Below are 25,866 nucleotides of genomic sequence, written 5' to 3'. Positions count from 1 at the left end.
CGGTTGTGGTTTCACATCATAATAATACGAAACACTCTATTGAACCTAAAATTTAGGTAAACAAAATATTTCTTTAATAAAACATGTAAAATTGAATGTGCCTTGTTTAAAAAAATCACAACTATCAATCATACACGTAGTTGGACACAATATTTTATAACTTTTTTATTTACCGTACTTTATTTTACATGTTATTGAAGTTGTAGGGCAAGAATACACTTTTCAGAAGCTCTGCTAAAACTTGTCTGAAAATGAGATATAAGACACATGTTCATTTCCTGGACGTGGCCTTTTAACAGACACATTATATTTAAACTGGCAACTATTAATTTGATAAGAAATAAAATAGCATCATGTGAATACAACAATGGTCCATCGGAAGTCCTAGGAGACAAAAACATTGACTCTCTGACAGACCAAATCTACTAGCCAAAGACTCTCTGGCAGACCAAATCTACTAGCCAAAGACAAAGAACCTGGATTTTTTCTTGCACTAGATTATATACACAGAACTATGATTCATTTCACTTGGGTATAATTTGAAATACATGTATCTTAATACTCGAACTTGTAGCCAATCAAAATAAAGCACAGCTTTGTCATAACCCTGCTCATGATTTAGAGTGAAAGCAACACCAAACAGCTAGAATGCAAAATTTTGGATTGTTACAAAATATGGAAACAAATTAAAGAAGAATTCTTAAAACACAAAATGGTAGGATTTTTTTGCCAATTTTGGAGCAAAGAAGCTGCAGAAAGTGTGATTTCAGGAGGTTTATTGTGTGGCATTTCAACCCCAGTGGGTTGTCAGGATAGGTTTGCCTTTCCAGGTGTCGGAGCAACGCATGACTGACCCCTAAACTTACTCACCCCTGAAGACACATTTAAACTTTTCGAATTCAAATGTTAGAATAGTTCATTAATTTTCAGGGGTGAATGAGGTACGTACAGGGTAGGATTTTTTTGCCAATTTTGGAGCAAAGAAGCTGCAGAAAGTGTGATTTCAGGAGGTTTATTGTGTGGCATTTCAACCCCAGTGGGTTGTCAGGATAGGTTTGCCTTTCCAGGTGTCGGAGCAACGCATGACTGACCCCTAAACTTACTCACCCCTGAAGACACATTTAAACTTTTCGAATTCAAATGTTAGAATAGTTCATTATGAATTTTCAGGGGTGAATGAGGTACGTACAGGGTTTTCAGATTTAAGAACGGTATAGATAATTTGATCTCTCGGCAAGCCTTTGTTCACTTGTCACATGTCAAAATCAAAGAAAATAGATGTTGAGTTGACCATCCGGAAGACATCATCTTTACGCACTCACTGGAATATTTGTATCAGAAACCACAAGTGTATCGTGATTTATGCTTTAAAAGCATGAGTTTGATTTGATTCTATTCTGGCAAGAAGTTATACTATCTACACATATATTTCTCTATGAATCTAAGGTAAACATTTTTAAACATATGAAACCAACACATAGCTGTCAATGATAATTGTTCTTTTTCATATCAATATTGGCTTTAAACAAATTATCAAACTTTTCGAAATTTCGCTTTATCAAAACATGAATTTAAAATTATTTATAAGTGTTCACTAAAAATATGCTAATACAATACAAATTTTTCATTACTTCAAAACATAAATCTGCTAGCCATAGACATCGGGGAAAGTGGAAATCTACACACCTGAACAGATTATTGAACCATATATTTGATATGATTTTGTTTTAAACCCAACAGGAATAAGAGTAAGAACATGTTATTTTCGTATATAGAAAATCCTAGAAAATCATTTATGATTTATTTCGGCAAATGATATGAAAGGCAAGTGATAAAACTAGTCAATAATTATAAAATCACACATGTTTAGTATTTCACAGCAAAGCTTTCACGCATATTAACAAAATGGAATTCATTAAGTGCAGAAGGGGGGACCCATCTTTTCTTGTAACCCTGGCATGACATTACAGTGACAACACTTTACTGTAAGACCACATTGTGATTCCTCTTATTTAACCACCTTCGTACGTGTCAGATAGCAAGTTCCATTTTCTACAATGAAATTATAATTTATAATCTCATCATTTGGTGGACACTGTTTTTGCACTTAGTTTGGTGAAATTAAATTTAAGAAAATTTTTACAGAGTTAGTAGATATTAATATACATTGATGAATTTGGTGCACTCAAATTATATTTCACATGCAACAATATACAGAAACAGCAAAAGTTTTAAATTGAAAGTTTTTCTTTCAGAAGATATATTTTCTTCTTTTGAAGTTTAAAAAAGGGGTGTGGTTTCGATAAGCCCCTCTGACCCCCTCAACCCTCCAACCTCTGGATCTATTACAAGTGTAGGAATAGATAGGGGTACATAATCACAACCAATGATTTCTCCTGATCTTAGTACCAGGTTTCAGGAACGTAATATATCATACATACGCACATCTCATTAATTTATTGGTCTTGAACGAACGTGTGGTCTACACCTGTAAAAACACATAATTAAAAACATGAAATGTAAAACCTAAGAACCAAAACAATGAAACCTTATTTAAATGCATACTTTTTCGTTATGATATACATTTGTGAACTACATGCAGATAAGAGTTTTTGTTTCTTGACGGAGATTTGATTTTAACCTTGTAACACAAGCTAGTAAAGCTATATTCTAGAAAAGCACCATAAAAGTAAAAAAAAAAATCCTTTGTAACTTCCATCATATTTTTAGGGTGACCTTCTTTCCTTGAACGTTTTTTTTTCAAAATATTTTTTTTAACCCTTTCAACCCTATGCAACTTTAGTAGACTCTACCATGCATTGACCTGGATGAGTCCATTATGGTCTACAGTGGTGAAAGGGTTAAGTATCTACATCAATATATACACATGGTATATGTTTTAGCCTGTATTGTAGTCTTGTCATTTTGTGATGTACCTTGAGCTCATAAAACTCCCAACCATGTATCAATCAAGTCCAGGGGTTAGGCTCACTCACGTTCTCTGCACCGTTGGAAATTATCATTAAAATTAAAACAGAAGGCATGCGGTTAACTATTGGATTGATTTCAGGTGAAAAATACATCAATCGTTAGCCTGAAGTACAAAGCCTTTAATTTGCATATTAAAGAGCTTGAGGAGCAACATCCCAGGCTTTAAGTTTTACCGTTACGGTGCTGCACGATTATTCTGATCTTGTTTCATCCACAAGGTGGTGCGTATGGAGCTTTCCATTCTGCCCTGACATATCTGGTATTACAGGGGTGCAAATAACGTAAGAGAGAGAAACTTATCCCTGGATTTCATGATGTGGATAAATAAAAATAAATCAATATAAATATGCTTACCACTCACTGCCTTTACACATTTACATAGTAAATTTATGTAACAAATGCAGATATTTCTCTTACTGTGTTGCATATAACACAGAACTATATTTGTCTCTTTAGAGATAGAATTATTTTCATCCCAATTTAATGTTTGGAACTCATTTTAAAATGTCACATTATCACATTAAGATTTGGAGATATTTTTTTGAAATATTTAAAAAAAAAAAAAAAAAAAAATCTTATATTAATCCAATTGGATTATTTTTCTTTCAAATGAAATATGTAACGCAAACTAACTATGATTTGATTATTTATACATTTTGATGCAGCTGTTTTAGATGCAAAGGCATCTATTTCTTTACAACATGAACTTATAAAACCGATTAGACTTAGGATAGTACTACTTGTATATATAATACAAATTGTACATGCAACAATCATTTTTATAATCAATTCGGTGCATAAATTACCAATACAAAGCGTCCCTTAAAATTTTGAAGTTTAAAAACCAATGAAAAGTGTCATTATTCAATGATACATACAAGAAACAATATTTTTCTGTCTCTTTCTTAGGTTAGCAGAGTAATCTCCCTTCCATACTTTTTAGGTAAGCAGAGTTATCTCCCTTTCAAACTTCTTCGGTTAGCATGGCAGAGTTCCCTCCCTCCCATACAATGTCGGTGACACATCACACAAACACTTTTATAGAAGAATTTTCCTGAGAAAATTTTGTCACTAAAACCGTTATTAAATAAACAACAATTTTGTTATTATTGATGTGTATGGCAATGATGTACTTAATGAAAAATATTTGTGCAGGTTCATTAAGTTTGGCATATCTAAATTTATTCTAATATTGAAAATTATAATTGACAACAAAAATATTTTTGTGGAATTGGATACCGAAAAATTGACACAAAACTAACAATCATTTATAAATCAACATTAATATTTTTCATATCAAATATTTTCTACTGTATATGATTAAAGGTAATATTTTGTAGGTATTTATATTTGCCAATTTAATATGCATGAACAACTTTCCCCACTTTGTATTTCCTAAAACCATTGATGGGATAGCACTAAAAACAAGCAACTTGACAATGATATTTTTTCATAAAATAAAAACATAAAACAGCTCCTGCTAATGAACTCACTAAAACAATTACTTAAAATACTCCAACAAAACAACAATTTAACTGTATGATGCTATTTCAACCATGTTTGATATTTTTGGTACAGATATATAGTGTCACATACTTGAAAGATATTTTTCAAAAAAAGATGTCACGCCACAGAGCTGTGGTTTGCAGTGGCCATACTTCGCATTTCTAACCTTGCATCGTGTAGTGTGGATACCTTTTCCACGATGTTGAATCCCATCAGGTCCTTCCTCGTAATGATCCCCAGTACTTTGTTGGACGTGTCGACCACCGCCATGTGCCGCAACCCGAGGGTTCGGAAGATGATATAGGTCCTGTGTAAGGAAAACCTCTCTGGGATCGACAAGGACGATTGGTTGATGTATGATTTCTGTTTAAATGGAAAGAAAAAGAGGAGTAAAATTGCCATTTTATTTTCATGAATGCACTTAAGATTAGAAAACCCTAAAAATGAATGTATTTTAACCCTTTCACCCCTATGTAACTTTAGTAAACTCTACCATGCATTGATCTGGATAAGTCCATTATGGTCTACAGTGGTGAAAGGGTTAAGGTTTGATCACATCTTTATCAAATAGCACAGTGTTAATCTTTGCCCTTCACATGTATAAATGTGGTATGCATGCAGGTGTATATCAATTTCGCTGTCATGACAAATTCGGCCTTATTGAGGAAGGCAGAGCCAGACGAAAGTTAAAATGTGGCAGACATTTCTTGGAATACATTATCATAGGTAACAAAACTGTAGAGTACAAAAATAAAATTTGTCAATGAAATTGTTAATTACTTACCAAATTCAAATACTTTGTTTTATACATTGAATTCTTCGTATAGTTTTGTAAGGTTCTGCTAATTTCTCGGGGATTTTTCAGTTTCAAAATATTCATCTGCAAAATGAAAAAAAATAAAAAATATATGCTTTATATTTTTTGAAAAAGTACATACTGCATGCAGACTTTTCAGATTACATATTTCAACAAAAGGTATGAATATCAAATACATAAATGTTAAAACATTAAAAAACATTTCTTACTAACTTCTGTACTTCATGTCTCATAAGATCTACTGTGAAATCACTAATTTTCGTGGGTTTTTGAATTTCATTGATTTTGTAGGTAATCTTCATCCATGAAGTAATTACAAGTTTGATATAAAGCAATTCTCCATTTGAGTGGGTACTCGTAATCCACGAATTCATGATGTACCCAGAAAATGATGTTTTGTCGGTAAACCACAAAATTTGGGCCCCACCAAAAGATCTGACTTAACAGTGTATTTAACATTTATTTAAGGGAGAGATAGCAAATTCAGCAGTCTCAAATAAAATTTATTCATGCATATCAAATTATTAATTTTGAATATTCGAAGTATTGTAAGCAATCTAAATTTCCACCTCCAAACATATTTGGTATCAAATATGAACGAAGGGATAACATCTGTATATGGTCCCAAAATCAGCATGCTATATTTTGCCACCCCAAGAGGAAATTGCAGAATTAATGAGATAACTGCAGGACAAAGTGACAAGGTGATCCAAATGGCTTTAATCTGTACAGAAGGATCAGGCACAAGACCCTAGATAGCCCACCCTCCCCAGAGGTAATTACAATTGTAGTTAATGAGATGTCACCGGGACAAAGTGATGCAGTGATTCAAGGGGCATGAACGCTGTTCAGTGAAGGGCACAAGTTGTACTCTAATACAAAACTTGGTAACTGTCACCAAAACTTGGTAATTGTAGGTGACGAAGTGTTTAAGACATGATCGAAGTGATCAACTAAAGTGCAAACCCTCTATGGGTAGGCAGATTGGTCGAGCGGTTAACACTCTGGCCTTGCGCGCAGGCGGCCGGGGTTCGATCCAGGTGGTCGTCTTACGCATGGAATATTCAGAGTAAAAAATATTTTTCTCCTGTCGACACAACTCCAACAACCCAGGTGGAGTATGAAATAGTCTGGGGTGTAGTTGCAGTATCTGTGTTTTAGCATTCAAGTGAGGGGAAACTATACATGATGCAGTTGGAAGCATGGTCCCACTACAAACAGAACACAATACATCTCCAGCACACATGCATGCATACACACATGCATGGATACACACATGGGGAGATATTAGCCAGGTGGCATAGGACTAGTATAGTTAGCGCCTGACAAGGTACTCTATTTCTTTGATTAATACTTCCTAGCACATCATGCCAACTTGTACAGCTGTGTAGACTACATAAGTAAGTTGCCATATTAGTGATGAAAGTTATGGCACCTTCCCGGTATTACGACAAAATTGAGTTTGCTAGGAGAGGTTGAACAGTCTAAGATGGAGCTATCACTAAATTTGTTTTATACATCTTGACTCGAATCGTTAACCAACCTGTTCGTATTCTAAACAAGACGGGTCTGCCTCTCCACTCCCAGAGTCACCAGAATCTTCCATCGATCCATCAGACTCAAAGAGTTCTTCATGTCGGAGCAGGACAGACAACTCCAACCTAAAATCAACAATTTACATCCGTATACTGTGCACTGAGAATTTTTTGTGTAGTCAAATTTTTTGTGTAGTCAAATTTTTTGTGTAGTCAAATTTTCGTGTAGTCAAATTTTTTGTGTAGTCAAATTTTCGTCCTCCAACAGTAAAATCCATTATCACCCAATATCAAAAATTGCTCATTCACCCCTGAAATTTTTAATCCTGGACTATTCCAACCTTTGAATTGGAGGAGTTCAAATGTGTCTTCAGGGGTGAATGAGTTCATTACTATGTAATATATTATGTTGTTTACATTGTTTGTTGTTATGTGAGAAATGAGGGCTAAACAAACAGTAAATGTATCATGTGGTATAGTAAATAAAAGAAGTACCTGTACCTGTACTTGCGTAGGAATATGATCAAACGGTTTTACAAATCGCAACACCTTTACGTGTGTGTTGCCATATTTTTATGCAATGGCCGTATGACATAGTTAAACGAGTCAGTAATGTGATAAGACAAATGATGATTTATAATTTACCTGGTAATCATCCCCTGGAACACCTCGTCTCCACTTCTTTCGATCACCTTGACAACAGGAAATCCTCCATGAGATGTTTCCAGAAGAAGTTTGGCAAGGTCTAGTACAGAGCTTTTGGTACGTATGCTTATCACAGGCGAAGACATGACATGACGAGCCAAGTAAAGCTCCAGATTGAGTCTGTAAAATATCGCAACGATCAACAAACCCTGGCAAATGTATTTTCTTCTTCAAGCTTTGTATAACAGTATTGTACTTAATCGGCATTAAGCCCATGCATGGTTATAAGCCCACCTACTACAGTTTGGTAAAAAATCAAAAATAAAATCAAAAAAAAAATCTGTATTAAACATACCCCCTTACAATGAATTAACATATTGGCCCCCCTTGCTTTAATGTGGGATAACTATGGTACATGTATATATAGTGATCCGCTTATGTAACATATACACTAAAAATGTTCAGTTTCATTGATACAAGCATTTCAATACCAGAGACTAAAGTTTAACCTGTCTAATTCAGATCCTTGTCTATACCAGCATTCATTATTTGTCCTCTTATACAGTATTCAAAACCTGTTCAATCTGGACACTGTGTACTGTGGAAACCAGCATTGTTTCACTGCTTTTGGTCCCAGAATTTTATCTCTTAAATTATAGCACATGTGTGTCAAACTCTTTTAGTCTAGACCATGTCCGCTCTTGAAACCGGCATGGTTTACTGATTAAGATTTTGATGTATAAATCATTGATTTACCTGTTTTTTTCTATGGTGACACGAGGTTCCGGGTCTAGGAACGGAATACACTTGAGTTCCATCAGGGCGTGATACACCGGATGGGTGAAGAAGTCACCGACCCACTTAGAGATCATCACAGATACCATGACAGGCAACAGTACCTGTACATCATTAGTCAGCTCCATCTGGTGGCAGAAATTTCAACTAATTTTATAAAATTTACAAGCAAATATTTGGCGAATGACTAACATTTGCCAATATGTTCAGAGCGCAGATATTCAAATCCATATCAACTTTGTGTATTATTATGTTAAAAAGAAGATTGAAATTCAAACTAGACCTGTATTTAATAAACAATTCAAAATTATCACTACTACATACTGGAAAGTAATAACTTTCAGATCATGGCCAAAACTTGATAAGGGGCAAAAGGAAACTGACAACCATCTCCCTTTTCTCTCCTGATTATTTTCAAGATTATCTTTCGGTTGTAAGACTGACCATCTCTGGCTCTGTCATTGATTAAAACTCCTGTGTTTAAAGCTTACTCCAGATCTAGATTTGAACAAAATTATCTCAAAATTATTATGGTTTTCAATACAATGTATTGGCATTTGCAGTCTCAATTTTGTGGTCAGCAGATAACATCACAGAAACATTATACTATAAAACACAAAAACAAACAAACTGTCTAGCTAGAAACCCAGTGACCAAAAGATCAGTCCATTAATTGTGCATACCATTATCACAGTGACCGCTAGATTCAACCTGGTCACCCCACCGAAGAATGAGGCCGCTCCAATCAGTGCGAAAACTCCGGGGTCCATCCATGCCCAGTAAGAAAGGTTTTCTCCACTGTGTACTCCGAACATGGTCGTCATCAGGATTCCAATCAGGCGGCCATACAGCCCGCCCACCAACCTATAATAGGGGTCAAAGGGTCGTTAGTTTGATCGTACTCTAGTAAGACCAGAGTCGATGATCAAACTCGCCTTTTTCTCGTATCATCAATGCACACCATACTGATTTAATTGGAACTGTTCAAACACAAATTGAAAACTGAGAATTGTCTTTTTGTGAAAATTTGAATAGAAACAAGTGTTTCTAGCTGTCATGGTGCTAAACATGTACAGCTTCATCATATGGTTTCGCCATTACAGCAAAATGTTTTAAGTGTAAAATATTTATAACATAATTATGACAAAGGCAGGGCAGTAGACAAAAACATTTTATGGTCGAAAAGGAGGGGGGTGGGGTTGGGTGATTTGGGTTTTGGGGGTCGGAGACCTATATTTAAAGGATCAATCAATACACAGATCTGTTTTTTTTATGGTTAGTTTTAAATCCTCACAAGAAATTTCATTATCCACAAAAGTTTTTTCCCCCACATAACTACTTGTTATAAGCCATTAGAAAGGTAATAATCGATTCACACCTCTGAACATTCCGTTTATGTTGTTGTGGATAATCAAGCTTTCTATTGAAAGGCTAGCAGACCGTCAATGGACCCATCCATTATGTTACTTACAGCATAGGAACAAGGGCCCCACAGGATACGGAGGTTCCCGTCGCCCAGCATATCATGATGAAATAGATCACGAGAGTGGAAAGAAGCGAGGCGAATCCAAATTGGAGATGTGTGTCTCGGGAAAACAAGTGCTTCACTGCGTTTTCTAGGGTGCCGAACATCAATGTAGCCACTAGGAACATAAAAAAATAAAGTGTTGTATTATAACTACAATTAAAGACGACACTTTTTCAAATTTGATTTAAAATTGTTTCACAGAAATTTAGGCTATATTTTAATAAATCTTCAAAAAGACCATAGTTGAAGGAGCAAATTTCTGAAAAGACACTGTTGAGCCTTTCTTTAACCCTTTCACCACTATAGACTATAATGGACTCATCCAGATCAATGCATGGTAGGGTTTAGTTAAGTTACATAGGGGTGAAAGGGTTAACAATATAACATTTTAAGTGCTTTCAGAAACATTTCAATGAAAACTGGCTTTGTAAGGTTACAGTTTTGAGAAACTTATCAAATATGTTTTAATGTAAGTTCACAGTTGAACATGTCACCTCATAGACCAGTCAAGTTTTAATTCCATGGTGTCTTCAAAAATTTGACAAAAAAAATTGTGTTCATGCTGGTATGAATGCAAATCGGTTACATACAAATTCCATAAACATAGTGTTCATGATAAATATGTAACTGAATTGTATTCATACCTGCATGAGCATTGACAAATTCTGTTCAATATATATTTAAATTTTATAGTTATTATTGATCTAAATACACACAGTCTCATGTTATTTAAGGCAGAAAGAGAAGCTTTAAAATGACACTGATCAAATTGCATTCATAGTCCTATGAACACAATTTCTTCTAGCAATGTTTATAGAGGAACTTGCACTGGAAATGTATTGAGTTTCTGTCTTAATTTTCTACCTCAACTATTTTAAGCAGTTATTTCTTTAAACAATAATTTCCATTTTCATGCTCAATATAAAACAGATATCATAAACATGGTCAAAATGTAACCAAACAAATATTAGCAATCTCACACATGAAAAAAATAATTAATTACAAAAACAAAATGAGTTAAGTACTTACTTTCGTTGTAGGTGCCGTTGGTTTTCCATGTGTATTGGTCATCTTTCCATGTCTGACCCTCAAAGCAGGTGTACTTGACCACAGAGCCCTCAACATGGAGGGGGTTCCTCGTGTCGTTCAAACAGTTGACACTATAAATACCAAACATTTAAACTGTAATTGTGACTTGTCAACTAAAAAACTGTTCTTACAACTCACAGACAAATTCTCTGTTTGATGATCAACACTTTTTACTTATTTATTCATGCATCAATGATGGCAAAATATCAAGCTTCCGTTTGCTACATATCCTGTAATTCAAATTTCAAACTGACTTTTTTAAAATAAGTCTATTTTTAAACAGTACAAATGTTCGAGTAAAACAATTATGAAATCACCAATGATTCAATTTTCTTCCTGAGTGCATCATTAACTTAGCAAAGTCCAGAAAACATTTAAATCACTATATTTCCACAATTAAATTAAATTCAAATATCAACCATAGTAAGTTTTTCTGTTTTGATACTGATTGATCATTACCATATTAGAAATACATATATGTATAGTAAAACTTTGATGTAATGCCCCTCATTTTATCTGACACCTCGTTTACTTTCAATATATCTCACCATTTTTCTTGTTTTACGAAGAATTCCTTTATACATTTCCCTCAATTTATCGCCAAAACACTTTATAATGCCAACATTTCTGTGGACAAATGATGGCATTATAGCAAGGTTTACAGAGAAAAAAAAAGTTGAAATTATACAACAGCTGGGTCCAGTAAATTACCTGGTGGCACCTGTAGCGCCTTCCTTACAGGTGTACCTGCTGCAGGGAAAAACTGCAGGTAAAAACACGGCCAACAACGTAATGATAATCTGCAAGAAAAAAGACACAGTAACAGTCTTAGTAATGATATCTACATCATGAATTACAGCAGGCAGGTTATTCCGTCTTTTCATATTGCAGAGTTATCTGCTCTTGTGAACAGGTATTGATTGTTTCGTCATTTGTTTGTGAAAGTGATGTCATAAATTTTTGAGAAAACGACGTAATTTTCTCACACAAACCAATGACGTAACAATCAATACCTGCTCACAAGAGCAGATAACTCTGCAATACGAAAAGACGGAATACTAATCCTCGATCCTCCAGGGGTTACACTAGGGCTGCAACGATACATTAACTCATTCACCCCTGAAATTTTATAATGAACTATTCCAACCTTTAAATTGGATGAGTTTAAATGCGTCTTCAGGGGTGAATGAGTTAACATGACGATACAATGCGTATCACGATACTGTGGTCACGATACAATACGTATCACAATACAAATGATAACAGTAGAAGCAAAGAGAAAAGATATGCTACAATATTATAACTAAATATAGACTTTGTTCAAAGTAGGCATGAATTTAATGTTTCACACAATTCACGTCTTTCGTCGTGCACGCCGAGCTGGATCTGTCACTCACCATTTTGGAACAGATATCAGTAGGCTAAATTCAGAAACGACAATATATCGCTTGTGTATCGTGACCTCCCCAAAAATATTGTGTATCATACCGTATTCAAAATATCGCGATATATCGTTGCAGCCCTAGGTTAAACCCACTTTCGCTTTCTGCACCCCTGGAATATGTCATAGCGAAATCGAAGGCTTAGTGTTCGCCACCCATTGGATAAGACAACAAGACTAAGTTTGATCCTGTGGTTGGGTAACAGTAACATTGAATTGCTTTGAAGTCGGGTGTTGCTCCTCTGTAATCTTCAAAAGACTGGTATCAGCCTAGCCGATTGGTCAGGTTTCTTTTTACGTGAGACCAATCAAATAGCTAGCGGCGTGCCTTCAATTTTGCTATGACATGTTACCAGGGGTGCATGCAGAGAGCAGAGGTAATCGTAAACCCGGGAGTATCGAGGATGGTTATACTGCACTAGAACAATAACACAGCATTCCAGTCCAAAAACAACAAACTTAAGCTCTTTAGCTCATTCATCCCTACATATCTAAATTGGACTTGCCCAGTCTTTGATTTGGTAAGGTTCAAATGTGATTTTATGGCTGAATGGGTTAAAATACACATTACAAATGACTTGTCAATCATCCTATAGCTAACTGAGGGACTCTGAGAAATTTTGCACCCAGGATGTGAAGCAACGCAGGGACACAGACACAGCAGATCTACAGGGTTTCAATTCCTTATGCCTCTGCTGAAGCTGAACATGCCGAAGAGAATCGGCCATGAGAGAGACTCAGGGCTGGATGTTTTCTCTCTCGACAGAGAACAAGATTGAGCCCTGGGCCCGTATTCAATAAACCGTTCTCATGCTCAAGTATGGATTTTGTGCTCAAGCCGAATTTTTTGTTCCTGTTATGATTTTTTTTTAAATCTTGTTTTGTCAATGAAGATCACTGGAGAGAATTAGCGCCGAAAGCTGTTTTCAGTGTTTACATATGACGTTTTGATCGTTTGACATGGTTTGAGCAAAGAATCCATGCTTGAGCATGAGCTCAGCTTCATGAATAAAGGCCCAGAAGCTAATTTCATCAGGAAAGGTTACACCACAAGAACCTCCACAGAGAGAAAAGGAGGTATTAATCTGCCTCCCATCAACTGAAGGCTCTTTGAACTGTACAACTCCAATGAGTGACGCAAACATGCCGCCAATTGGCTACCAATAAATTTACCAGGATGAACAATAGCCATTGAAACTTTTTAAGTAACTACATATGTATCTATTGTTGTACCCAATCAAAGGTCATTCAAGGGGCCTTTCAAAAAAAAAAATGACCTATCATTTTTTTCAGTTTCTTTCAATTTTAACTAGAATGGCTCATCCTATTTTGGATTTTGACTAAAAATTGACTGGAAAAAAAAAATTCACTCTGCTTTACTAGCCCTACGCTCTACCGAATGAGCTTAAGAAATTTTCTCCCTACCAGAGTCAGTAGGAAGCGGCTAGTATTTTACCAGGGTGAGATTTGTATTACTCGCCTGCTTTTATTTTTTGAAACGATATACAAATATTAAAATGAGGAGCGTCATTAATTACCATGATGACTGCCGGCTCAAAGATCCGAAGCAGCTTCTGCAGAATGGTGTGTTCAGAAATGGTGGACAGTAGTTTCTTCCTCCCCCTCGTCATTTTCAGGTTGAGGATGGTGAAGATGGCCCCGAGCAGACCACCAATGACCCCGATAATGACTGTCGGTATGAACATCAGGATGTTGACATCTATTCCCTTGTCAATCTGTAGAAAACAATGAGACGCTTACTTTATATTAAGGATCCCTGTCCCACTGCACTGTGTTAATACAGTCACCTCACCATAACATCCATTTAGATATATAACTGTAGCACAGTTGGACCATGATAGTTCTGTTGACCAGGGCTGTTTTCATTTATCGCGGTCCAAACGGTTGAACCAGAGTTGTTCGTTTATGAAATAAGGTCGGATCCAATAATCTGATGCTGCTTTCAGGCAAGCCTTGACAAAGCCTGCATAAAATTTGTCAGGTCCGCCAGTATTTATACCTAAAAATGTTACATTTAAAAACGGATGTACAGGTTGTTCCACATAAACGAACAGGCCCTAGGTGGCTCAAATGGTTAGAACAGTAGCATAACCATCTTATGCCCAGGGTTTGAATCCTGGCCTAGCCCGGCTGAACTTTTAATTATATTCTCTTAAGCTCATCTATTCTTTTTCTCATAAAAGTTGTGTAACATCCTATTAACAGCTAAGGTCATTTAAGGACGTGCCTCCATGTGTGTAGTGTATGCATGCTTGCGCGTGTGTGTGCAGGAGACAGGGTATGTTGGTGTGCTTGCCTTCTTGTGATAGCACAGATCTGATGCCGACTTTATGGTGCTATCTCACTTAAATACCATGCCGAAGGCACCCAGCACAGCATTCCGCCCGGTCACATTATACATCACCCTAAATGCTGAACGTTTAAGCAGGGAATAACAAACACCATTTTTAAGGACTTTTGTATGTCCCTGGAATATGGATTTAACCGCTGAAGGGCAAAGGTTTGATTGGGGGAAAATGTTCACGGTATAAAATATCTTTTTAAATATCATATATATCTTACATTAAAGAGGATGTATCGCTGTGTTTTAAACTGTCCAAAGTTTCCTGTGTAGGAAAATCCATCAAATGCAGAATTAAACAGATCAGTGGTGAAGGCAGACACCATACAACAAAAGAAGATCTGCCAGGACAGTGTAACGGTCCAGAACGAAGACACCTCTTCCATAGAAAACAGGAGGCCCCCTACAGGGGCACCGAACGCCGAGGCCACCCCTGCTGCTGCCCCCGCGGATATAAAGTTTCTCCTGCAAAAGACGAGAATAGAAATCCATTAATAGTCTTGAAATTCATTCTGTTTGAAATCTTGCACAATCATAGCTTTTTGTCATCAGTTCCATGCAAGACTTTTTTCAACCAAAGCTAAAAGAAACAGGCCAAGGTCAAGTTAGTTTTTTTTCCTTTTTTCTTTCTTTCTTGTGAATTAAACAAGTATTATCAAATGTATGCAAATAGTTAAAATAGTTATATTTATTTCTTATCTACTTTTTTTCAGATTTCGTTTTATAAGACACTTGATTAGTCTGTTCACAAAAGCCGTTTAAACATGTCAATATCACTATTAAATAACAAGAGTAAGATCAATCACGGTTTCCTTAACATTAATATCAATTTGTATTCAGTCACATGATAACAATCAAACCAACTAATTTTAGGAAGAATACAAAAAAACTTCAATTAAATTTCAATTCAGCATTTATCTTTAAACTTTTTTTTTTTTTTTATACTGGGATGCATGTTTGGCAACAAATTTCGAATTCAAGTTGATTCTCCTGAAATAATAAGGATGATTTTTCTGAAACTGGTGTGATAGTCCATTAAATCATTCAAAAATAAGACTATGTTAATTAACAAAAAATCCAATAAAAAAATAATTCATTGGAACATATCTTAATTTTACATACAACTCAGCAATCACTTTACCTGTCTTCAGAAGTTCTGTATCGTCGAAAGAACGGCAGATTGATCCCCAAAGTCTCCGATCTGAACTGACTCAACCCTGCTCCAACCAAAGCCCTGCCACACATTATATATAATTAGGTTTAAACAGATAAGGTTAACCTCTACTCCAATCAAACATTACAGGTTGGTTGTTCAAAAATCCAGACAAACTTTCCAGGTATCTACACCATAATTATATGTGTCAATTTCTTCTCAAGTTGGACTCGATGCAACTACCAAATGTTACATGTAGTTTCATTTACCAATGAAATTGACCAGATTAACATTGCCAGTGTGTATGAGTATGTATTTTCAGATTTTGCAAAGGGAGATAACTATGTTTAAATAAAGAAGATACCACTTGTTTGAGATTTTATATTTTATTGAAGCTACTCATTCAATTGAAAAAAAAACCTTCATCTTGATTGAAATATAAGGTTTGAATTTTGATAAGGTCAATTTCATGGGGTGATGAATTGAGTTGGTCTTGAAACAAATTCAACATGAACTGCTTCGCATTGTTAGATATGACAATTCATCACCCTTGAAATCAACCAAAGATAGATTCAATCGTTAAATGAATACAGAGAGATGGAGGTAGGAATGCACTCAAAATTAATAATGTTATACAGATATGGCTCAGTATATGATTTCCAGACAAAGATAAATAGTGGCCAGGAATCACTTCTACTGTGACTCAACCATAAATGATTACGGTTTTTTGGGCCCACATACTTCACAACATTTAACCCTTTCACCCCTAGGTAACTTTGGTAGACTCTACCAGCCATATCTGTATTAACTATATCAAAGAAATCCTAAATCGTCACCTGACAGTCTAAAACTCTCAATTGACCCAGTTCAGTGATGTAATTTTACCGCACGTGCGTCATCAACAAGGCCAAATGTAAACATCGCGGCGAAAGAAAAAGATGCATGCAAAAATCGTGACAGGCATGAGGTATCAATACCGTTATATATAACAACAACATATAGGTAGGAATACTACACTTGCATCATACATGACCTTTGAAAACAATTATTTACGTATAGTATTGCTGTCTTGTCCGCTAGTTGAGTCCGACATGGCACATGACAGCGTGCTATTGTTGTTATCCTCACTGCCTCACTTTCGAAACAACCACGTGACATATATAAATAGATCTGCGCTAAATTTACGCGGGGCTTCCCTGAGATTTCAGTGGTCAAACCTGGACATTGCAAGCAGAACTCGACCATCATATTGCCGTGGTATAACTTTTGGAAGGCCAGAGAACACATTTAGACCCATTTATTTTGTAATTCTCTAACAGAATACTTGACAAAATCTGCAATTTTTTATTATTTGAAATACTGTAGAAGTATCTTCAAATGTCATAGCAATACCTGATAAAACTGGTTTCGAATACATGTGACACTAGAATTTGTCTTATCTGGTGCACATTAACAGAAATACATGTTATTTTTCAATATTCGTGATCACTAACCCCATGTGAATCATCGGTCCCTCTGGTCCAACAGGTAAGCCACATCCCACAGCCGCCACACAGGAAAAAAACTTCACAAGTAATGTCTTCACATTGAAAATGTGGCGAATTTGAGTACCGTTGAGGAAACCTGTCACTTCGGGAATACCTGAGCCACTGGCACTCGGACGCAGAAACTGTAACGAAACAAATCGTTAATGGAAAAATATATATAATTTATTTGTTTACCTTGGTCAAAATACATATGTTTCATTGCCAATGAAAATTCAATCATTTAATAGAAATTAATTTCATTGTTTAAACTACCCAGGTTTGGTGGTAAGCAAGGAAGCGAATGAAACAAATGCAAGATGCATGATATTGATTTTTTTTTATGGTAAAGTGAATAAAAATTTAACATTATTAAATTTAATACAAAAACAATTTAATTTAATCTAGAACTTGATCTAGATTTCATGAGATCAAAATAATATTTAAACTAAATTAAAAATAAAAAAATCTTTTAAATATACAATGTCAGTGCATGCATGACCACGTACATGCAATATGTTTCTGAATTAGAATAATAAAGCGCCTCTTTTATGAAGATGGAATATTGTGGAATCTGCCTCCAACTTTCTTTTTGAACATTTACTACAATGTACAATAAGCATTGAACTGCTTTCAGTTGGCATCATAGGCAATATGAATGCCAACTGGACAAAGGTGAATTCAATGAAATGCGGTATGTTGGATTTGCCTTTGTCTATGAGTGCCTACTGAAAGCAGTTCAATACTTATATTTACCATTTTTGGAAACTGTTCATCTCATAAAAAGTTCTATAACACTTACTGTTATTCAGCATTTAGTTCAAATAGTGTATGTATCGTGTATGCTTGTTCAATAAATAGAACAGCCATCGGTCAGGGAGGGTCAGTGGTATCCAACGTAACAATTATGACGTCATAATAATGATGATGTCAACAATTGGTCCATGGCATTGGTAGGGTTATATAGTGGCAATGCCATACGATGGTTAATATTTATAACATATATATTATACTTACAACAACAATAAATGCACTGAAAAGTATAAAGATGAGACTGTATCCTGTAGCAAATACGGACGCCACACCAAAGTCTCCATCCTGTCAAAGATAGAAAATCATGTCTTATAATAACAAATGTACATGTATGTCTTGTATATTACACAATATGACTTGTTTCAAATTATGTCTCATTACAAAACATATATTACAAAACATATCTCTACAAAAAAGGTATTATTATAGATATATATAGATAGTAGGTATCACAGGAGGAGTAAGGAAGACGGCAGTGAAAGAGTTTGGGAACGAAGCGGAACGGGCATCACTATGGCTGTGGATGCGGAGAGGAGACAGTAGCTGGAAGCCAACCGTCGGAGAGTAGGGACTGATCACCCCTGCTGACCCACCATCCGGAGAGAGTTCAAGGTTAGGGGTTGAAACCCTCGACGATGGATGGACCTGACTTATAAAGACGACGGTTAAGCAGCAACAACAACAGCTGTATTCAGCTACCTACATTTATTGTCCTTTACTGTACGGAACTTGCCCTCGTGAAACGTTATCAACCTCTAAGAATCACGATTTCCCTAGTGCAAGGGCAATAAAGATTTTATTATGCCGAAGAAACACAAAAAACCCAATCACACAATAGTAGAGATTGTCAGGGTGATGTGTCATTGTTGTCGTCACAAGGATATGACTTGAATGCATGTTCTTTTTAATCAGTATTAGTTCATACATTACCTTAATGAACTTCTGGGCTATTTCCCACTTCATCTTGGCGATTTGCTCTATGAGGTCGTGCAATAGAAATCCAATGAGACCCACAAAGAATCCGATGAGACCCATAATCAACCACCGACCCAAGTTATAGCTGAAAGATAATAGAGAAAACTTGACATTCTCAAAGAGCTTCATCTAGTGAAGTTGAAGACAGAAGCTATATATATCAAGCCCATACTTTAAGAATATTGTGAAAAAATTTAAACAAAAATCTTTCTTTAGTTATTTATATTAGTGTTTGTCATAAATAATTTTTGGACATCCTTTTGAAGGTAATGATTGGCAAAACCCCCCCAGAATTACAGGTATATAATTAAAAGGAAATTGAACAAAAACCAAAGGAGCTAAAATTAAGTGCATCAACTTATTTAATATGACACAAAAATAGGAAAAAAGGGAAACTTCCTCATTTTAAGTCAAAAGTCAAAATAATATAAGAGTGAAGCCGAAGGAAAGGTCGACCATGGCACTACACAGTAAGTTTACCTAGATGGGCCCTGCAGTTTCAGCCACTTTCTGTAAACTTCGCTGTTGGAAGGGAGGTAATCATGGCTGTCATAGGTCCCTAGGGTTTTCCTCTCCTCGTCTGTATATTTGTGTGTGATGTTCAACGGCTCGTAATCTCGGCCCTATTAATGTAAAACATGCAGAGATATTAAATAACTATAAAAAGTTTGACAAATGCATAGACATACGGCAGTGGACCCAAGTCGATTCCCTTTGGTAGGGATTTTGTTTTGTAAATCAAAACAAATTATGAATCTTTTGAGTAATATCATGACATACTACTGTAGAATCGTTTATTTTCGAGGGCTTAAAATTTTGTGGTTTTCATATACTTGCCTGTTTTAAGGACATTATATTACGCTAATTTATGTTTTTCCCCTATCTATATCTTACCAAATTTATATTTTTGTTGTGATTTAATTTCGTGGATTTTGGTTATCCATGAAATAAACGAAATTCATGATCAATGTCCCACGAAAATTTATGATTTTACAGTATATAATTAGTTGAAGCTTGTATGGCTATAAATACACATATACTATAGTACACATATACTAGAGTACACATATACTATAGTACACATATACTATAGTACACATATACTAGAGTACACATATGCTATAGTACACATATGCTATAGTACACATATACTATAGTACACATATGCTTTATTCTATCATCAAAGTTTTACTTTATACACAAACAATGAACATGTTTAACATGTTAAATTGAAATAAAAGATTCAGTTATTTTGCCTTTATATTTCATGTCTCAGGGCTAGAAATTATTTTTGAATAACATTTAACAACTGGGGTGGTAGTTTCCAATTTTTACTTGTCCATGAGTAAATTCCGCTAACCCAATGTTATTAAAAAAGATAAGTTATATCACATCTTGATTGATCAATCAGGCTAGCAGTTTTTAGAACCACTAGTCCATTCCTATAACATAAGAGGCTGCTGGTCATTTTTTTCTCTCTATTGGATATGGTTTTGCCGACTGTTACGCGGCGCCTGTCAACAGCATCTCGCCGTGTTAAACCTCTAACATTGTTGGAGTTACCACTAGTCCAGCTGGAGATTTCACTAGTCTCAGACTATCAGGCTACCCTTATTGTCTAGCCCTGCACTGGCCCAGCTGGAGATTTCACTAGTCTCAGACTATCGGGCTACCCTTATTGTCTAGCCCTGCACTAGTCCAGCTGGAGATTTCACTAGTCACAGAATATCGGGCTACCCTTAGTGTCAAGCCCTGCAGTCCAGCTGGAGATTTCACTAGTCTCAGACTATCGGGCTACCCTTATTGTCTAGCCCTGCACTAGTCCAGCTGGGGATTTCACTAGTCACAGAATATCGGGCTACCCTTAGTGTCTAGCCCTGCAGTAGTTCAGCTGGAGATTTCACTAGTCTCAGACTATCAGCCTCCCCTTATTGTCTAGCCCTGCAGTAGTCCAGCTGGAGATTTCACCAGCCTCAGACTATCGGGCTACCCTTATTGTCTAGCCCTGCAGTCCAGTTGGAGATTTCACTAGTCTCAGACTATCAGGCTACCCTTATTGTCTAGCCCTGCACTGGCCCAGCTGGAGATTTCACTAGTCTCAGACTATCGGGCTCCCCTTATTGTCTAGCCCTGCACTAGTCCAGCTGGAGATTTCACTAGTCACAGAATATCGGGCTCCCCTTAGTGTCAAGCCCTGCAGTCCAGCTGGAGATTTCCCTAGTCTCAGACTATCGGGCTACCCTTATTGTCTAGACCTGCAGTAGTCCAGCTGGAGATTTCACTAGTCTCGGACTATCGGGCTACCCTTATTGTCTAGCCCTGCAGTCCAGCTGGTGATTTCACTAGTCTCAGACTATCAGGCTACCCTTAATGTCTAGCCCTGCAGTAGTCCAGCTGGAGATTTCGCTAGTCTCGGACTATTGGGCTACCCTTATTGTCTAGCCCTGCACTAGTCCAGCTGGAGATTTCACTAGTCACAGAATATCGGGCTACCCTTAGTGTCTAGCCCTGCAGTCCAGCTGGAGATTTCACTAGTCTCGGACTATCGGGCTACCCTTATTGTCTAGCCCTGCACAAGTCCAGCTGGAGATTTCACTAGTCACAGAATATCGGGCTCCCCTTAGTGTCAAGCCCTGCAGTCCAGCTGGAGATTTCACTAGTCTCAGACTATCGGGCTTCCATTATTGTCTAGCCCTGCACTAGTCCAGCTGGAGATTTCACTAGTCACAGAATATCGGGCTACCCTTAGTGTCAAGCCCTGCAGTCCAGCTGGAGATTTCACTAGTCTCAGACTATCGGGCTTCCATTATTGTCTAGCCCTGCACTAGTCCAGCTGGAGATTTCACTAGTCTCAGACTATCGGGCTACCCTTATTGTCAAGCCCTGCAGTCCAGCTGGAGATTTCACTAGTCACAGACTATTGGGCTACCCTTATTGTCTAGCCCTGCAGTAGTCGAGCTGGAGATTTCACTAGTCTCAGACTATCGGGCTACCCTTATTGTCTAGCCCTGTAGTAGTCCAGCTGGAGATTTCACTAGTCTCAGACTATCAGGCTACTCTTATTGTCTAACCCGGTGTCTTCATTGTGAATTTATAACACTAGGGCTGTCACAATATATCGGAAAACAGATATATTGCAATACACAAGTATATCGTATCGTACCACAATACAGAGATGAAGTATTGCTGTATCGCAATGTTTTTCAAAAGCATATTTTTATGTATGTGCTTGGTGTTTTAACTTTGCAAATTACTAAAACAGATTTGCCAATAAGCATAAAGCAGGCTTTTAATAGTTCAGATTTTGTAATCGACGGTTGGTTTGACAAAAATCTTTTAATCGATGTGATCCATATTATTTATGATTAAGTTTGATAACGTACATCCTGACAACAAGTTATTATTAAAACGAGCGCATCTTTCCTATGACAAGATATCGGGATACGTATCGCAATATATTCATTCTGTATTGCAATATATATCGGGATACACTCTTGGTGTATTGTGACAGCGTTCCTTGTCCGCGATGCTCTCAGCTTAATTGCTGCTTTCGGCTGTCTTTAGCCGAGGGGACTATTGGTTTTATATAATAGCTATATTTTCAATTATAGTATATCAATTCTATCTTCTTGTAATATGATGTATATGTACATGTGACTGTTTTGTTTCACTGTGTCTTGAAAAAGGAGCGGATTGCTCCGAAAATTTGACAACCTAAACTTGTCCACACTGTTGGAATTACTTCTTTGCCCCATAAAATATATATATATATATAGGAAAAGGTAAATTCTTAGGCCCCAGTTATATAAGCTTACCGATAGGGATGTCATAATATATTGGAAAACCTGTACATCGCAATACACAGATATGTATCGTATTGTTTCGCAATACAGACATGACATTATATCTGTATCACAATATTTTTCAAAAGTTTATACTGTACTTATGAATTTGCTTGCTATTTAAGTTTTGTCAATTACTACACTTTTTAACAGATATATGCCATGTAACCATAAAACGAGCTGTTACCAGTGGTGGGAGTCATTTTAAATTTTGGAATAGATGGTTGGTTTGACAAAAATCTTAAATCTGTGTGATCCATATTATATATGATTAAAAGTTTGATAACATTCTGACAAGAATTTTGTTTTAAATTGAAACACCTTTTTTCTTGTGACAATATATCGGGATACGTATTACAATATATTCATTCTGTATTCTCTACCATGCTTTGATCTGGACGAGTCCATTATGGTCTACAGTGGAGAAAGGGTTATATTAAGGCCTATACATTGTAACACCCCTATTACCTGGTCGAACAGCCCAAAGGTGTCATCTTGTGGGTAGTAGATGGCATCATCTCTGGGGGGTTCCACGGATCGAGCGTTTCGGTTCCACACGTGGCGTCTCCGGACAGATGTACCTTCAACTTCATCCCCAGATGATTCTTCTTCAGACGGAGGGATATAGGCACTCATTGTGTCACTTTCTTCCGCAGGCCTATACAGACATGAAAAACAATTCCATATCACAAGGTAATAATTTAAGAAAAATCAAACACAATTAAAGTGTTACATTAATATATGTAAGCCGAAATATATAATATGTTTGTTTAAGGTAAGATGACTGAATAAAATAGGGTAGGTCGGTAGAGATTTTATGAGAAAAAAATGTTCTGATTTTTATTTTTTTTGAGGGGGGCTTATAATTTAAGAAATTACAAAATCACCGAACATAGTTACTGGTATTCAGTATAATTGTATTAATTTTCAGGATATTTTAGGTATTTGAAGTATTATATGATAAAGGATTTATATTTGGTTTTGCTACGTGTACCTGCCTATATATGCAATTGAGAGGTGTCATAAAGATGGTTATGATTTTGGCATGTTCGAAAAAGATGATTAAGTGAATACAAGTGAGATAAAATTGCTAGGGTAGAAGATAAAAACCAGGCTCTATGTAGGTTATCTGGTAACGATTAGTAAATGTTTAAATTATTTAATTAACCACTACATTTAAAATTGTTATTCTGTACAAATTTGAAACGAATGAACCGACTACAACTGTATAACTGTCCACAGGCACAAAATATCGAGCTGTAGAACATGTTCTTCAATACACAAAGGCCTAGAAAAAACACCTTGGTTTTTCCACAGGGGCACCGCACTGAACTACGTCACTTTAAAATGATTGCCAGTTAATTATTTAACCCCCTCGACTATACTTGACCCCTCCCACGACTACAAATCGACGATCGACCCAGTCCAGTTCCGCTACATAGCTAGCAACACTGTCGCGTATAAACACGCTAATAAACTAGTAAAGAAGTTAAAGAAATAAAAGAAAAATCAGCATGAAAGGTGAAATCTATACATAACAAAACCTACATCATACTATGAATTACGTCCCTTTGCTATTTTCTGGCCATTGACCAAATGACAACTTCGTTCGTAGCACGACCCTTTCCGTGACCACTGTGGGTGTCATGTCACGTGGTGAATGTTTTGTGAAGTAGAACGGAAGTGTGATGCTGAACCTACCTAAGCCTGGTGTAGTTATACGTGTATCCCGCCGTTTTCTTTATCAAATCTTCACAGATAACAACAACTGATAGGACACGGTCGTCCCCTGTCAACATCAAATGTCAAGGCTGAATGTACAAAGGGGAGTAACTCTAATCATAAAATCTACTTTCGTTTTGTTTCCATAATAATAATAATATACAACATTTGATATAGCGCCCTATCTAGCTAACATAAGCCACTCTAAAGCGCAGATATACAATTAATACAATAAGCATATACATTAATTAATTCAACATTGACGATTTTTCAGGAGCTGCCTTGTCAGGCGCTAACTACATGTATCTACTAGCCCTATACCACCTGGCTAATATCTCCCAATGTGTGTATGCCTGCGTGTGTGCTGGACATGTATTGTGTTCTGTTTTGTAGTGGGACCGTGCTTCCAACGGCATCTTTTATAGTGCCATCTCACTTGAATGCTACAGCACAGATACCGGAACATCCACCCCAGAACACTCCACATGGGTTGTTGGAGTTGTGTGGGCAGGAGAAAAACGCTTTCTCTGATATTCCATGCGTACGACGACTTCGGGGATCGAACGCCGGTCGTCTGCGTGGAAGGCCGAAGTGTTAACCAAAAAAAGTGATGCTTGCAGGATTCGAACCATCGAAGACGAAAACGTCGATACTCGTGTATAAGTAAGACCACGTGCACGTGACTGCATTTTATTATGTGTGTAACAGCATGTACCATTTTGTGAGCTTGAATGCTCGACGTACCAATGTGTATATGAATGGGCATCAAGCTATGCAGGTCTTAAAATGGAAGTGCGGCGTCCATTTCTGGTCAGTCATGAATAAATTCCCCGTCATAGATAGATCTCCTGAAACTACTGAGACGAGGTTATTTCAAACTCCCAATTTTACCGTTACGCCATATCTTTACAAGTATACAGCACCATTTTCATTTAAGAAAATTAAACATGTTCACAATTGATCCGACAATTAAACGTTATATTATTATCTTACCTCAAAATAAGGCATTATCTGTGATTACCATCTCTAGTGTGGTAACGAATGAGCCTCATTCACATATGTGTATTGAGATATGATACGCCTCATAGAGAGTTAAAGGATGACAAAATATTGATAACTCTTCACATGG

The 25,866-nt window shown here is 36.5% G+C and overlaps 1 protein-coding gene across 3 annotated transcripts; it reads right to left on the bottom strand.

Moving 5' to 3' along the window:
- Positions 1–175: 175 nt before the first annotated feature.
- On the bottom strand, positions 176–24,813 carry LOC110448169 (chloride channel protein C-like). 3 transcript variants are annotated; one of them, XM_021494282.1, is made up of 19 exons: positions 24,564–24,689; positions 23,484–23,673; positions 19,654–19,796; positions 19,129–19,258; positions 18,403–18,483; positions 17,356–17,531; positions 15,851–15,943; positions 14,931–15,174; positions 13,886–14,083; positions 11,618–11,706; positions 10,847–10,977; positions 9,761–9,932; positions 8,973–9,153; positions 8,251–8,417; positions 7,495–7,674; positions 6,858–6,975; positions 5,282–5,377; positions 4,664–4,860; positions 176–2,488 (listed from the first exon to the last, which is right to left on the bottom strand). In XM_021494282.1, the coding sequence occupies exons 1-19, from the start codon at positions 24,566–24,568 to the stop codon at positions 2,452–2,454; spliced, it is 2,628 nt and encodes an 875-aa protein (XP_021349957.1). In that variant the 5' UTR covers positions 24,569–24,689; the 3' UTR covers positions 176–2,451. The 3 variants fall into 3 exon arrangements, with proteins under 3 accessions (XP_021349957.1, XP_021349966.1, XP_021349948.1); XM_021494291.1 differs by lacking the exons at positions 176–2,488; positions 24,564–24,689 and adding an exon at positions 24,717–24,813 and having other exon boundaries at positions 4,008–4,860; XM_021494273.1 differs by lacking the exon at positions 176–2,488 and having other exon boundaries at positions 4,008–4,860.
- Between the last annotated feature and the right edge of the window lie 1,053 nt (positions 24,814–25,866).

The sequence above is a fragment of the Mizuhopecten yessoensis genome, unplaced genomic scaffold (genome assembly GCF_002113885.1).
Source record: "Mizuhopecten yessoensis strain PY_sf001 unplaced genomic scaffold, ASM211388v2 scaffold419, whole genome shotgun sequence".
NCBI lineage: Eukaryota > Metazoa > Mollusca > Bivalvia > Pectinida > Pectinidae > Mizuhopecten > Mizuhopecten yessoensis.
The sequence above is the reverse complement of the archived record's forward strand: the minus strand, read 5'-3'. Positions and strand labels throughout refer to the sequence as shown.

What these genes read in the sequence shown, in the direction of transcription:
- LOC110448169 (XM_021494273.1), bottom strand. An exon ending in TTGAGCCGGCAGTCATCATG is followed by an intron (nt 11,707 to 13,885) that starts GTAATTAATGAC and finishes TTTTTCTTGCAG; the next exon opens with ATTATCATTACGTTGTTGGC. An exon ending in CAACGGCACCTACAACGAAA is followed by an intron (nt 9,933 to 10,846) that starts GTAAGTACTTAA and finishes TTATGTTCCTAG; the next exon opens with TGGCTACATTGATGTTCGGC.